General features: G+C 37.9%; 2 protein-coding genes, 1 long non-coding RNA gene and 1 pseudogene across 3 annotated transcripts; 2 read left to right on the forward strand and 2 right to left on the reverse strand.

The window, feature by feature from the left end:
* The first annotated feature begins 1298 nt into the window (after positions 1 to 1298).
* Positions 1299 to 2989, forward strand: LOC126830242 (tubulin beta chain). Its single transcript, XM_056102901.1, has 3 exons — positions 1299 to 1355; positions 1530 to 1829; positions 2867 to 2989. The coding sequence occupies exons 1-3, from the start codon at positions 1299 to 1301 to the stop codon at positions 2987 to 2989; spliced, it is 480 nt and encodes a 159-aa protein (XP_055958876.1).
* A 2900-nt stretch (positions 2990 to 5889) lies between these two features.
* LOC126830240 (tubulin beta chain-like) lies at positions 5890 to 7663 on the reverse strand (annotated as a pseudogene).
* Positions 7664 to 8823: 1160 nt separating this feature from the next.
* On the forward strand, positions 8824 to 11746 carry LOC126830251 (uncharacterized). Its single transcript, XR_007683777.2, has 3 exons — positions 8824 to 8980; positions 9967 to 10068; positions 11615 to 11746. It is a non-coding gene; the product is annotated as an uncharacterized LOC126830251 (long non-coding RNA).
* Positions 11747 to 14259: 2513 nt separating this feature from the next.
* Positions 14260 to 16479, reverse strand: LOC126830199 (protein XRP2). The gene has a single exon (XM_050560533.2). The coding sequence runs from the start codon at positions 16366 to 16368 to the stop codon at positions 15289 to 15291; it is 1080 nt and encodes a 359-aa protein (XP_050416490.1). The 5' UTR covers positions 16369 to 16479; the 3' UTR covers positions 14260 to 15288.
* Between the last annotated feature and the right edge of the window lie 308 nt (positions 16480 to 16787).

Here is a 16787-nt window from a genome sequence, read left to right on the forward strand (position 1 = left end):
TTTCCGATATACAGCTTTCAATGTTGTATCTTGAATGGTCCAAGTTATATTATAACAAGTTTGAAAGAACAGGGAAGAGAGAGAGAGAGAGAGAGAGTGAGAGAGAGAGAGAGAGATTTTAACGTGCACTCGACACAAACCAGGTCATTTCGATTCAATTTTTTATTTCAATAATTCACTTGCACGTAGGGGTCTGTTTTAGCAGTGGGAGAACCCGGAGAAACTCCATGAGGTTGGACAGGCGAACCTACTCCTTGTCACGTAGGGTCGGGGAATCGAAACCACGCCAGCTTGCTCAATTACAGACCTTATGCTACAACGCACACGCGCTAACCATTCGACCATCCAACCCCCTAAGAACAGTATAAATGCATGCGATCTGCATACAGATGGAACAGAAGGCCATATTTGTTGACAATTGAATCGAGTGGTTTAGTAAACAGACTTAAAAGAATTGGATCTAAAACAGATCCCTGTCGTATTCCTTGAATCAGTTCAGCCTTCTTTGATTTGAAATCATCAATGACAACACATTGTCCGTAACACGTGGGAGTCACGGTGGCTAGGTGGGTTAGGCGCTGGCTCGCCTGGAGGTCACGTGTTCGATCCCTGCATTGGCCGAACAAGTTTATCGGGATTTTCCGGCGTGGTTTCCCCTTGTCAGTGATGCAGGACGGAGGACCTGACAAGGACAGCTGTCTAGTCCTTCGGATGAGACGAAAAACCGAGATCCCGTGTACACATTGGCGTGTACGTAAAAGACCCCTTGGCAGTTGGAATTCGATATAAGAGTAGGCGATAGTGCCGCTGCCCGGGCAAAATTTCCCTCATAGCACACTGTATGGCGTATGTCCGTCTTCATTAGCCCAGTATAGGAGCAGAACAGTAGGACGTTAAACCCCATTTCATTTCATTTCATTTCCGTAACACGTGTTAGATGTCTATGCGGGACTGTGTTATTATATTTTATCATCACACACTTATCCGCCAATTCAATATTCTAGACTACTAGCCCCCCCCCCCCCCCCCCCCCGCCCACCCATGAACTGAATTGAATTTAAATGCATTGGATTACCCTTTGTCGTCTCATTAAGCAAAATGTTGATCAATCTACCGTGATTGATTCCGACTCATTACGTTAGGGGATTATGTTGATCCATTTATTTATTTACAAACAATATTACCTTGGAGACACGTGACATTGTCTATATGTATATAAGTTAACGCTGAGTCTATCATTAACATTCACTTTCTGTCTTCTACAGTTGTCTTCACAGTTAACCCTTTAAACTTTCAACATGAGAGAAATCGTTCATATGCAAACTGGCCAATGTGGCAACCAGATCGGAGCTAAGGTAAGTTTAAATATTTTAATGAAATGAAATGGGGTTTAACGCCCTACTTTTAAATTATATAAACTGTCGTGCTGTAGGTTTTAGCCAATATTGTATTAAAATCGAAATCGCCAATCGTTTGAATCGACAATCGATGCTATTATTAAGCTAAACACATTTGTATTTTATTTTCAGTTCTGGGAAGTAATCTCTGATGAACATGGTATCGACCCAACTGGAACTTATCACGGTGATTCTGATCTTCAGTTGGAGAGAATCAACGTTTATTATAATGAAGCTACAGGAGGAAAATATGTACCCAGAGCTGTTCTCGTTGATTTGGAACCCGGTACCATGGATTCGGTACGATCAGGACCCTTTGGTCAGATCTTCCGTCCAGATAATTTTGTCTTTGGTCAGAGTGGTGCTGGTAATAACTGGGCTAAAGGTCATTATACAGAAGGTGCCGAGTTGGTTGATTCTGTTCTAGATGTGGTCCGTAAAGAAGCTGAAAGCTGTGATTGTCTACAGGGATTCCAGTTGACCCATTCCCTTGGTGGTGGAACCGGTTCTGGTATGGGAACTCTCCTCATCAGTAAAATCCGTGAAGAATATCCAGATAGAATCATGAACACCTTCTCTGTCTGTCCTTCACCTAAGGTAAGAATATTTTACATTCTACATCAATTACTGCAATATTATTTGTACCGATATATAAATATTCCAAATGCCATTATTACCGACGAGGTATTTAGGCCATTTCTTTAGCAGATAAAATACATAAATCTTTAACTGTTTTAACTATTCTAAGATACGTTTTTGTTTGTATATATCTTCAGGTATCAGATACAGTTGTTGAACCGTACAACGCTACACTCTCAGTTCATCAACTTGTAGAAAATACAGACGAGACCTACTGTATTGATAACGAGGCTCTCTATGATATCTGTTTCCGTACCCTCAAACTGACCACACCCACTTATGGTGACCTCAACCATCTGGTGTCAGCCACCATGTCTGGCGTGACCACCTGCCTACGATTCCCTGGTCAACTGAATGCTGATCTACGTAAACTGGCTGTCAACATGGTACCTTTCCCACGTCTACATTTCTTTATGCCAGGTTTTGCTCCCCTCACATCTCGTGGTTCCCAGCAGTACCGAGCTCTCACTGTACCCGAACTCACCCAGCAGATGTTTGATGCCAAGAACATGATGGCTGCCTGCGATCCTCGTCACGGTCGTTACCTGACGGTAGCTACCATGTTCAGAGGTCGTATGTCCATGAAGGAGGTAGATGAACAGATGTTGAACGTTCAGAATAAAAACAGCAGCTACTTTGTTGAATGGATTCCCAACAACGTAAAAACAGCTGTCTGTGATATTCCACCAAGAGGTCTGAAGATGTCAGGAACATTTATTGGCAACAGTACAGCTATTCAAGAACTGTTTAAGAGAATATCTGAACAGTTTACAGCTATGTTCCGAAGAAAGGCTTTCCTCCATTGGTATACTGGTGAAGGTATGGATGAGATGGAATTTACGGAAGCTGAATCTAACATGAATGATCTGGTATCTGAATATCAACAATACCAGGATGCTACAGCTGAAGAGGAAGGAGAATTTGATGAAGAAGAAGGCGAAGAAGAAGCTTAAATATCAGATACGCAAATCTAGATACTAGAAATATTTAAATTATTATAAATTGTTTAATCATTGTTATATTTATTCTGTAATTATGTAAATCGGGAATAAATAAGTTAAAATATAATTTTCTTATCAATGAAGCGCTGTAGCTTGTTGTTGCAAAGTAAGCCAGAAAGAGCTAGCCAAGTATGACAGAACTCAGGGAAACTGTACAACGACTGTATATAGAATCCCCAAACAGAATGTCCAATCCTCGTGTCACTCAATAGGCCACCATTTCATTCCTGTTTAACAGTCGACCCGATGGAACAGTAAATACTGAATTGAATCCAATTTGATGGTTGTGCTTCATGAACAAAACTTCAAATTTGTGTGAAAGATAACTACCCTGTGAAATATTCGAATTAAGATACAAAATCGTTTCTTTCAACGTGATTATATTGTGGTAGGAACCAGGGCCGGATTAAAGGGGTAGCTGACTGGGCTGCAGTCAGGGGCCATAAAATTAAAGGGGACTCCAGTTAGTTCTAAAAAAAATAATTTTGTACTAAATAAAACATACTTTGTCACAATTTGAAAATAAAATAAGATCAAGATGGAGACCATACTATATCATCTGGGCGTAATCTACCCGCCCCCCCCCCCCTCCCGCCCCGCCCCCCCTCCCGCCCCGCCCCGCCCCGCCCCATATGGCCCCCACATACACATGTTAACAGGGATATTGGTGATCTGATTGTGTGGCCAACTACCTAACCCCAAACAGTTATAAGACAATTGTGGTTTTATAATTCGATCCGTCCAGTGGTCACTTGGCGTGTGGTATCGAGCTTTCTAGTACGATAATGTATGTCGCAACGGGTCTACAAAGTCGCCGAGTTTAAAGAAGCAGTGATAACCAATCTGAATAAAATACAGATCTATATTTCGTTTCTTTTTTTTATACTTTCGATGACTTACACTACATGAAGATCTGACTTGTTGTAGTGGAAGGTCGCGTCAGGTGCCATACGACGTTATAACGTCAGACATTGATTAATCAATCAATTTTGAAGTTTCTGGTTGTTTACCCAAAGATCCGTGCACCTCACGCCAAAAACTCGCCGTAACAGACCGTTTCATTGACTAATCCCTCACATCACCCAGAACGCTGGTTATACAACAACTCTTCCAGATCCTAGCCCAGTAAAGACAAGTAAAATGAAATTTTGAGCTATAAAACAAAACGAAATAGCATCTGTGTTTTAATTATATTGAGCTTTACCGGACCTTCAAATTTCTAACAGGGAGTCTCTCATACCCCCCGATCTGGCAGGTCGCAGATCCATTGACTCTAAACACGAATATTTTAGGCACTTCATTTATGTCCCTCTCCTCTCAAATCTGGAATCGGGGTGAGTACAGGGTGCATTTCGATTGCAAAACCACATAAATAAGGCTATATTGGACCACTTTCAAGCTGTTGTACTCACGGCCTGGAACTTCGATCCGTAGGCGCTCGCTGGTGACCGGAAATGCTTTTGGGCATTTAATTTCTGCCCCCCTCCTCCACCAATTCATCGGGCTTGTACGCCTATATGAACACCATGTCTGAGTATTGGGGGCATTCCGTTCAGAGACTATTAAGTGAGAGGGACACAATGACGAGCTTTGCATAATCATAATGCCCAACCAATGTCAAACATATACCGTGGGCCAGATATGCTACAAATCTACTCTAGCATGTTCCACACAGTCCAATATAACCAAATGGCACTGGGACATATAAATATTGTTGGGGGTTTTTTTTTGGGGGGGGGGGGGGCAGGACATGATCTTGTTCCTCATACAAAATCATGGGTCAAGGTGACGTCCATCAGGAAAATTGGAATCGGGATTGATACGAGTAGATGACATTTAGCCATGGTGTGTTGTGCAGATACCCCTCATTTGCGGCCCATTGCTGTCTGGCAAGTCGATGACGATGCAAAAGGATTTGACCTTGGTCAGGTCGATGGCAGCGTAATCGGACTGTTTGAGGGCTGATCTGACGTTGCCGTGTTCCAACAGTTCCCCTGGCAGTACCAGACTGGAATCTGTTGCGCAGATGCTGTAGTCGGATGTGACGATCTTGAGCAGCGGTTGTTATAGGTGGTCCACCAGGTCGGGGTCGATCGGCAACTCTTCCAGTGGCGTGGAAGCGTTGTCTGAGGCAAGCAATGGTCGATGGGTGGACATTCAAATGTCTGGCGACGGCTACCTGTGAAGTCCCCTGATCCAGCATGCCAATAGCTCTGTTCCTGTTTTCTTGTGTAAGGCGTGGTATTTTCAGATGTGATGAATGTTGAAATTTTGATCTGTATTTAAAGGGCCAGAGTTCAGGGAATATACGTGCAAAACGTGTGGCATGGGACTGCTTAAAATCGTGAAAAAAGACAAGTGTTGCGTTTGTAAGAACAAAGTTCACTACCGAGAACTGATATCGGGTTTAAACCCATAACTCCACAAAAGAGACCCATCACAAGTTTTACCTATATGCCATAAGATAGGAAAGCTCAAGAAAACGTTTACCAGAATTTCACGAATTAGACATTGCGTTTTTAATGGCTTTGAATATTCGATAATTTGCAAAAAATTTAAATATTTACGCAGTTATCTCCCTTACAAAGGTGGTGGTATTTAACTGTACTTGAATCCGTATTATATGGAAGCGGACGTAAAATACAACTAACTAACAACAACGTAGTATTATATGCGATATCACCTCCTGATGGGGGACATGGGATTTGGGGATCCAATTATACAGTGGTTGTAAAGTTTCCCGGGGTTCTGTCTCTAAGACATCGGTCAGCTCTTGACCAACTCTTTTACCCTGAATTTGTAGCAGCAAGCTACACCGCTTCATTGATAATAAAAATTATATTTTAACTTATTTAATCCTGATTTACATAAATACAGAATAAACATAACAATGATTAAACAATTTATAATAATTTAAATGTTTCTACTAATTAGATTTGTGTATCTGATATTTAACCTTCTTCTTCGCCTTCTTCTTCATCAAATTCTCCTTCCTCTTCAGCCGTGGCATCCTGGTATTGTTGATATTCAGATACCAGATCATTCATGTTAGATTCAGCTTCCGTAAATTCCATCTCATCCATACCTTCACCAGTATACCAATGGAGGAAAGCCTTTCTTCTGAACATGGCTGTAAACTGTTCAGATATTCTCTTAAACAGTTCCTGAATAGCTGTACTGTTACCAATAAATGTTCCTGACATCTTCAGACCTCTTGGTGGAATATCACAGACAGCTGTTTTTACGTTGTTGGGAATCCATTCAACAAAGTAGCTACTGTTTTTATTCTGAACGTTCAACATCTGTTCATCCACCTCCTTCATGGACATACGACCTCTGAACATGGTAGCTACTGTTAGGTAACGTCCGTGACGAGGATCGCAGGCAGCCATCATGTTCTTGGCATCAAACATCTGCTGGGTGAGTTCGGGTACAGTGAGAGCTCGGTACTGCTGGGATCCACGAGAGGTGAGGGGAGCAAAACCAGGCATAAAGAAATGTAGACGTGGGAAAGGTACCATGTTGACAGCCAGTTTACGTAGATCAGCATTCAGTTGACCAGGGAATCGTAGACAGGTGGTTACTCCAGACATGGTGGCTGACACGAGATGATTGAGGTCACCGTATGTAGGTGTGGTCAGTTTGAGGGTACGGAAACAGATATCATAGAGAGCCTCGTTATCAATACAGTAGGTCTCGTCTGTATTTTCTACAAGTTGATGAACTGAGAGAGTAGCGTTGTACGGTTCAACAACTGTATCTGATACCTGAAGATATATACAAATAAAAACGTATTTTAGAATAGTTAAAACAGTTAAAGATTTATGTATTTTATCTGCTAAAGAAATGGCCTAAATACCTCGTCGTTAATAATGGCATTTGGAATATTTATATATCGGTACAAATAATATTGCAGTAATTGATGTAGAATGTAAAATATTCTTACCTTAGGTGAAGGACAGACAGAGAAGGTGTTCATGATTCTATCTGGATATTCTTCACGGATTTTACTAATGAGGAGAGTTCCCATACCAGAACCAGTTCCACCACCCAGGGAATGGGTCAACTGGAATCCCTGTAGACAGTCACAGCTTTCAGCTTCCTTACGGACCACATCTAGAACAGAATCAACCAACTCGGCACCTTCTGTATAATGACCTTTAGCCCAGTTATTACCGGCACCACTCTGACCAAAGACAAAATTATCTGGACGGAAGATCTGACCAAAAGGTCCTGATCGTACAGAATCCATGGTACCGGGTTCCAAATCGACGAGAACAGCTCTGGGTACATATTTTCCTCCTGTAGCTTCATTATAATAAACGTTGATTCTCTCCAACTGAAGATCAGAATCACCGTGATAAGTTCCAGTTGGGTCGATACCATGTTCATCAGAGATTACTTCCCAGAACTGAAAATAAGATAATAGACACGTTAAAAGATAATCCTCTTCTCTTCTACGGTAATTTTATTTAATATTTAGATTTTTTCATGTATAATATCTAAACAATTCTGTTGTCTGTTTTTATCTGAAATGTAATCAAATAATGCAGTATGAATAAAACTTACCTTAGCTCCGATCTGGTTGCCACATTGGCCAGTTTGCATATGAACGATTTCTCTCATGTTGAAAGTTTAAAGGGTTAACTGTGAAGACAACTGTAGAAGACAGAAAGTGATTGTTAATGATAGATTCAAAGTTAACTTATATACATATACACCATGTCACGTGTCTCCAAGGTAATATTGTTTGTAAGTAAATAAATAAATGGATTAACATAATCCACTAACGTAAAAGTTCGGGATCAATCACGGTAGATTGATCAACAGTTTCCTTAATGAGATGATAACGCCTAATCCAATATATCAAATTGAATCTAACCCATTCGTGTGCAGTATTTTGCTTAATCCCTGGACAACGGTTAACCCATCTTTAAATCCAATCAAGCCCATTCGTCGTCGATCGTCCATAACAATCGTGGTGTGCATTTTCGTACTTCGTGTTGTTTCAATATATTATTTTTAAAACAAGAGCTAAACCTGCCTGTTGCAGGTCTTTCTTTAGACCTGAAATGTTATATAAACTTTTAATTAGACACTTATTAACAAAACAAGACCATAATCAAATCTCTATGACATCGGCTACCCGAGATTTTAATTAGATTAGAATGGTTCGCCATTTAAAAATTTAATTTAAAAATGGGAAAGCGAGGTTAGGTCTGGTTACCACAATGAACACATCTTGTCAAAACTACAAACAGTGATAACTTGGCCCAGAATGAAGTAATTTGAATGAAATTTTCAATATTTTCATTTTACATTATCTATTTTTGAGCTATTATAGCAAGAATGGTCAGCTCTTTATCTAAATCTTACATAATGTATCTTTAATGTCTCGCTCTCGACCATTAAACCATAAAACTGTTTCCATAATAATGATCATTAGATATTAAAATTTAATGATTTAACAGATGTCTATCCATAATACTCGTTATAATAATATACGATTATATAGGATACTTAAATAAGTTATGTTTTCTGCATTTATAATAAAGTTATAATAATCACACAAATTATAAATGCGTAATTGCATATTACTCAGACCAACTGACATTATAATTCTACCTCGAAAAAAAAAAAAAAAAAAAGAGGAGGAAATTTCAGTTCTCTTCGAAAACAGGATGTTTTGTTTCAAATGGTATATCAAACATTACATATGTCCCGGATACGGTTTTTGTGTGTGTTTACCGTTATATTTCCAGTATCGCTAGAGTATAAATACAAGAATTGTTTCACATAGCAAACACATAGGCTTGTTGACAATCATAGGCAAGTTACATAAGCCATAATAACACACATAGCTAATAATCAAGATGAAGTCTGCTACAGTTATTGTTGTATTGGTTGTTGCTTTGTTGATTGTGTCTCAAGTAACAGAAGCGCGTAAGTTATAATACCGTAATTATAAATTTCATACTTCATACTTTTCTATTTTGTATATATATGTACTATCTTAGAAGGGAAACGTTTTGGGTTAAATGTGTCGTCGACAGGGACCTTGAGAGGACAAAAAAAGTATTGGGGCGAGACCTTTTTTGACCCCCCCCCCCCCCTTCCTCTTCTTTCCAACTCTAGTCATATCTAGATGATTAAATTGCACTATGTTCTGAGGAATCAAAAGTCTTTTCAAAAGGTCTGTGGACAATTTTGTCATACTGTCATTAGGATTAGTAACTTTTTTGGCCAGGCTTATTAAGTTAACATTTACACCGGTGTGCCGCGGGCGGTGTCTAAATCTTGGTCATCTTCTCTTTCTTGTAATGGAGTGTTTACTGTTTACTCTAATATAAGTGCTACTCCTCCTTCAATAGCGAACGATATCGAATGAAACTTGGTAGGTGCGCTTTGTAAGGAATACCAATCCCTTTTGATGCTTGTTTTTCTTTACTCGTAGGTCGTTTAGTTCTTGATTATTGCTAACTATGTTCATGTTCAGATCTTCAGGACTTAATCATACCCCCCCCACCCCAACCAAGTGTCAATATATGGTACTTTATGGCTCAAATATATGTTAAATATACATCAAATCGATTTAAGCATGTGCCACAGAAACAAAGGTTTCCTGGCGCTGCCCTCAGAAGTGACCTAAGTTTGGTCTGCCTGCTCTCCGTCAGAGACCCAGCACGCCTCTGCCCAGCCTTTTTCGAATTTCAACCACCAAGGGATCTTCTTTACGTAAAACAGATCTTGGCAGATGAGTTCGAAAATGTGTCGGCGGAATTGTCGCTGTATACCACATTGCATTACAAAGTCATAACCAATTTTTCTCGGGCGAGTGAAAGACAAGCCCCGCCCCGCTCCAAACACATATCCTGCGTCAGCCACTGATTATTCTACTAATGTAATTTTGTACTTATTTGTTCTTGCAGATGTTGAAAAATGTTACTGTCTTGGTAGATGTGGAACTTTCAAATGTAGACATCCGTTTATTTCACGAGCCTGTAACTGTAACGCCTGCACGTGTATCCGTGGTAAATCATTTTTGTATACATAGTAATAAATAAAGCTCCACAGAAACTCATTTTGGCCTTTCGTTGGGTCCGTGAGAGTTAGCTACCCTATCTATAACGAAACACCGGAAAGGCCAAGTTAAACAGGCAATAGAATCTATGGGAACAATCAGTGATATTTTAGATAAAAGTTCTAATTGTGGATAAATTTTCAATCTGATCACAGCGCATTGCCCGAAGTTTCCATTGTTTTCTGTTCACTATTTTAGTCCAGCCCTGCCTGTTTTCTGTCTAATTATCTATTTAAATAAGGTTTGCCTTAAAGGACCTGTCTTAGACATAGTTTTGTAAAACAAGTGAATACTTAAAGGGACAATAACACTCTTGCTGGCTTGACAGCTCCAGAAAATAAAAAATAGCCTTATTCTAAGTACTAGATGTGTTAGTGTCCTACCTGTTGTGTAAATTATCCATTAAATCCTATTTTACTTGTCCAGAGGGTTCAAAAATATTTTTAAATCCAAGTCACATTTGAAAAGCTTTACGTCAGGCTTTTCAAATCATTTAGTTGAATTTTTCCAATTTTTTAAATTAGGTGTGTTAAGATGAAATTTGTATCATCAATTAATTTGAATATTGTAAAATAGTACAATTTGTTGACCAGAATAAAGATTGGGACATATAATTCAGTTACAACAAGAGTGGTATTGAGCCTTTAAGTGTGAACAATTATTCCGGTTTCTTGAAACTATCCAAAGCTCTGTGATAATTATATACGTTTTTGAAGTTCTATTAGATTGTCTAAGGCGCCAAACTGATAATTGCAGTAGTATCTAGATAATCGTGTCTAGAAGCCCACTTATTAGATCTTCTTTTCTTAGATATAGATTAGCAGTTAGAATTATGCCGTTGATTCCTCTCCATATTTTACATTGTTCTAATTTAAAGAAAAATAAGTTATTTGTGAATAATACATTAATATAAACTTAGAAATGACATACTTTTCTAAAGGTCTGAACCGCTTTTTTGGACGTATATTCATATTAGGAATTAACCGTTGACAATATTGTAGTTTGCAAGAGATTCAATAGTACTAAAGAAAGTACATGTTTATGATTTTCAACTCTCACATTAAATTGTCTTCTATTTATTTTAAAACATGCATTATTCAAGAGCTAAATCTGCCTATTGCAAGTCTTTCTTTAGGCCTGAAATGTTATCTAAATTATTAATTAGACATTAATAAACTTAACCAGACCATAATCAACTCTCGATGCCATCTTATGTGTGGGATTTGCACTGGATTTGAATCCGATTTGCTGCCTAACGCTCATTCATGATTAAATCCAAAAGTGGATAATCGAGACTATATTTTTTATCGTACCGATTTTAATAATGATGATTGAGGCTGGGCCCAAAATTCAAACGTTAGTATCTCAGTTCAGAGTGAAGCAACTGGACTGAAATTTCAGCAAATTCCCTTTACATTATCTAGTTTTCAACTATTATAGTGGGAACTGCCAGCTCTTTATCTAATTTTCTATAATGTATCTTTAATTTTTTTCAGGATTTGGGAAATGATGACGATGCATACCATGTAACTGTAATGAATGCTGATATAACCATAATGTATAAATACTATTTTAATTGTTGATTGTTTACAAATTATAAATTTGAATAAAACTTTGCGCAAGTTTCATTATTTTGTGTGTTTCACTGGTCTTTCGGGTGTATAAGATGTAACAGGGAATGAGGCTCACCAAACGTTTTTACATGCAGGGTGATAAAAAAACAAATAAGAAGTCAATTTCGTCTTGCAATATTTCTGAAGCTGTACCAAAAATCTGGCAATTGTTAATTTGACTAAGAACTGTTCTGTTTGGGGGTGCGGGGGTGATTTTAAGACAATGGAACGCTGAATATCGATAGGGGTCGTCCTCTCATGAAGCCAATGATTCAAACCAAAGTTGAGCGCTTTTCCATACTCTTCGAGGCCGAAAGTATACAATATATTAAAGTTGCCCAATACGCAGCCTTATTCATGTTGTCTGTCTTGCAACCGAAATCTCACCTTATACCCATCTGGATTTTGGAGGAGAGGACCATAAATGAAATGCCGAAAACATTCTCGTTTAAGAGTACACGGAGTATCGATCTGCGAAACCGGTGTCTAGATAAAGAGCGCTGTGGGTGCAGACTGCTTTTGTCAGCTATGGTAGGGCTCCCCGAGAAAATATCTAAAATTAGATAGCGCGGTTTCCTGCTATTCGAGCCCAGGAGTACAACACCTTCTAGAAGTGGTACAATATTTCTTTACTGAATATTGTCGACCTGAATCCCAATCATACTTGTGTAGCTGCGTTCACTTTACCCGTATCCCAGCCCCCAGGGTAGGGTGCTCCACGATAAAAATAATAAATATCTCTAAATATATCAATAAAAATTATTATGCCACCATATATACAGAACAAGCCTGAAGTAAGTTAGTTTACCCCCCCCCCCCATTCATTAAACAAACGGTCATCCAACGTAATTTTCTAAAGTTCTTGTCATAACTGACATTCTGTAATTTAGACTTGTTAATATTAGATTGTTTAGGGCTTTATTACTTGATTGCACTGTATCCCCGAGAGGGTTTCACCAGTCCGGCACTATAAGAAATACTATAAATCAATCAGCCTAACCCTAACCCTAATAATAGATATGGTTTAAACAATATTAATACATTACAGTTTTAAAGATGATACAAAAACAAGCTAAAAGCTTATATAAATTTGCTTCATTATGTTATTTACTTTTGATATTTCAAGAATATGATAATATATTTGTATCTTGACGACGAAAGTTCAATTCAACAATGTAAATTAATAAGATAAATAAATGAGTAACAAACCGTTCTAACCACCAAGCCAACTAATTAAATTACATTAGATATACAGTTAATGTTGAAGATTAATTATTTATTACTTATTTATTTAAAGACGTATTCCAGTCGTTCGCAAAAATGATTTTCTATGTGTCAAAACGTTTTGTTAGTTTTAAATAATCGTGAACTATAATATATTTTCGTTTACATCATCACCAAGATCATTGTTACCTTAGCCCGTTTGTCATATGGCGGTTTATTAATAGTTGCATTGCGGATGGCTGAATAATTATTACAGTACAGAAAATACTGTTCGGGACTCTCTATTTGATGGCCACATGGGCACATTGGGTTATCACTAATATTCATAAGGAATTTATGGAAGTTTAAATTACTTTTGTTGTTACGAATTCTGCAATGGATCAGTTGGTACTAATAATAGATATTGGTAGACTAATCATTAATGAACCCTAAACCTAACCCAACCGTAACCCTAATAATAGATATCGGTGGACTTACTTTACCCGCGGACTAGTGAGTATTCCCCATACCTCTCAATCTTTCTGGAAGCCTCTGCAGAGAATTTGAAAAATCTTTTTTTTTTTTTTTCTTGGGACCAGGAACTGGTCGCTAACTGCTACTCCCATCTCCTCCTTGTTCTTGGGGTGATGCTCTTCGAAAAGCCTAACGCTCCGTCAATTCAAGTCCAATCGACATGAAAATTGGCATGTTTCTTATTTGATCAATTCTGCAATGATCTGGCGAATTAGATTTTTGAATTTCATCCAACAACTTGATCAATTCCTGGTCCATAGTACGATCGTATATGTTTTCTTAATAGTTGGATGAATTTATCTATTTTTTCTAATAAAAAAATTAATTACCATGATATTGCAATAAAAGGGAGAGTCAGAGAAATGGGAATTAACGTCAACTCGACACAAACTAGGTCATTTTGGGACCAACACATGGTTCAATTTTATTTCAATAATTAGCTTGCGCATAGGGTCTTTAGCAGTGGAAGGAAACCGGAGGAACCATAGAAAACCCACAAGGTTGGACAGGCGACACTACTCCTTGTCACATACAACCGGGAAAACGAAACCATGCCAGTTGACTCAATGACAGACCTTATGACACAACGTGCACGTGCTAACTATTCGGCCATCCATCCGCCCTGCAATATAAGGATGAAATGTACGAAGACTGTGTCATTGGGAAAAGAAATTTGGGGTTTAACTCCATCCAAGCAAAACGTATGTTATCTCCAATTAAATCTCAAGCTGCTGCTACAACAGTTTGTGGAGTCACCAATATAAATTGACACTGACAAAAAGGTGTGAAGCAAGCAATTATAGTACATGTATTTATAAACCAATCAAAACAAAAACATGAACAAAACAGAATTCACCAAATACATTAATAAAACAAGTTCAATGACAACAGCCTACTACACAAGAATTCATTAGAATAAAAGCCCAAGTGACCATCCCTGATATCAGTGGCTTCTCATTATGCAAGAACTAAATCTGGCTATTGCAGGTCTTTCTTTAGGCCTAAAATGCTATCTAAATTATTGATCAGACATTAATTAACCTATCCAGACCATAATCAACTCTCTATGGCATCGATCTCATCGCTAGCCTGTGACATTTACTAAATTCTTGGTTCAGACTCAGAGTGGATCAATGTGACTGAAATTTTCAGCAAATTCCCTTTACATTATCTAGTTATTAACTATTACAGTCAGAACTGCCAGCTCTTTAATCTCCCACAATATATATTTAATTAGGCTCCTACCCTTGTAATTAACCTCATAGTGTGCTTTGGGAATCAAAATGAATAACCATATCAAACAATTATGTCATGAATACGACACAGCCAATGAATTATACAAAAGCTGACCTTGGTGTTGACAAAATAAAGGTGATGTATTGATATACTCATCCGGTAACGAGAATGAAATTACATAACTCATCTGACAACAAGCATGAAATAACATAACTCATCTGGTAACGAGAATGAAATAAAACGAGAATGAAATAATATTTATATAACTCATGTCAATATTATTTACCAACATCAAAGTTACAGAGAACTTTAAAATATTATGCAATAAACAATGGCTCTTTTTAAGATTATGGGTGTGTACCACACCTGAGAAGTAAACACCTGCTAAAATGCTGTCATTTACTCATTAACACCATAGTTCACATTTACAAGTTTATTAAAAATAATTGGATGGATTTGTAACTGATAAATTAAATCATTCAATATACAATAATTATGCGAATTTATGTTTTTTGCGTCAATTTGTGACATAAAAGTAAAAAATGTCTATTTTCAGATGCCAGTGCTTTGGCCTATTATTATTATCACACACCCATCTGCATGTCTGCAAAATTATAAAAATTGTCAATATTCTGAGTAGCTTCTTCTTGACTTTGACTGACAAACGCGACTCCTGTAGATCCCTGTAGAAGATCTTTGACAGTCTCTTGACAAAACTGAATACATCCAATGCCATTTACTTCGAATCCTATAACTTTGCCTTGTTTCACTGCATTTGAATACATATCCGAACCAAATACTCTCACAGAATCTTCAGGCAGCATAGCAACCTCTTTAGTCTGTGCTAGTGTGAACATGCCATTCGTTCTAAGACATTCAATGAATGTCGCTGCTCTGACACATGAAACCCGGTCAGGAAATAACACGACAAGACAAGACTCGTTCGACGTCTTTCTGCGACTACCCAACGTATACGGTACTACACTTTTATTGTTTTCTGTTGATATTTGACTTTGAATGCCTGAAAATTTTTCGGCTGAGACAGATGGCACTAACAAAGACACATCTTCTAAATTTGCCTCCCATGTTAGCAAACTGTAATTATTTTCTCCTGGTACCGGAGTAAAGTCGTGAATTTTACTCCAATTGTTGTTATAGACACTTAAACCTGCTGCTTTGAATTGGCCCTCTAATTCTGGATAAAAATATTGAAAACATCCAAATTTCATTCCTCTAGAAGATTCAATAATAGGCTGTGTATCGCAACATAAATACACATTTATTTTACTGCAATCTCTTGTCCTGAACTGCTGACATGCAACTGCAATATTACAGTTTTTACAATCTCTTATAAAAACACTGGTTTTAACTGGACCTAAAAATATATTACAGTCAGAACAATCATCTACAGTTAATGTCACTGTATGGTCAAATATATAAATATTACAATTTTCACAGTTTTGTATAACTATTTGTTGACCATGGACATCACCAGGTAACCGTCCAACTGTGTCGTTTTTTATGCCATCTATAATGAAGTCTTGCACGTTCACTTTATCTCGTTTATCCCACGAGTAGACTTTTTGCTGTTCATTTGCATCTTCGAAGTTTTCTTCCAAATGTTCGCGTCCGCCAAAATTACAGCTCGAAAAAAAGCACCCCATACTGCGTGATATTCTCCCGTTCAAAGTTTGATCGATTTGAATTATTTACAAATTTATCACAATATCATGCACGATAATAGTAATGTTTCTAAGTAAAACAAAATACTCAGGAATTTCATTGTGCGCATGCGCCAGATAGGAGACTCGAAAAATCTGATTTCTCATTGGTAGAAATAATTGTTCCGCTGACATTCAATCGAAAGTAGCGACACGGGATTCTAAAATGTTTCCTTGGTTACGTTAGCGTGATAAATTAATTGGAGACAAAAATTAAAGTAACACGGGTTAATACGTCAACTCCACAATCTCAATTCTGCAGCCCACAATATGAAATGCATCTAACCCAGTCTATTATCTATTAGTTTTACCACAGGTTTTAAATAAAGGTGTACAGGCCTACGGCGGTAGCCTAATTTTGA

Source organism: Patella vulgata, chromosome 8 (genome assembly GCF_932274485.2).
Source record: "Patella vulgata chromosome 8, xgPatVulg1.2, whole genome shotgun sequence".
Taxonomy (NCBI): domain Eukaryota; kingdom Metazoa; phylum Mollusca; class Gastropoda; family Patellidae; genus Patella; species Patella vulgata.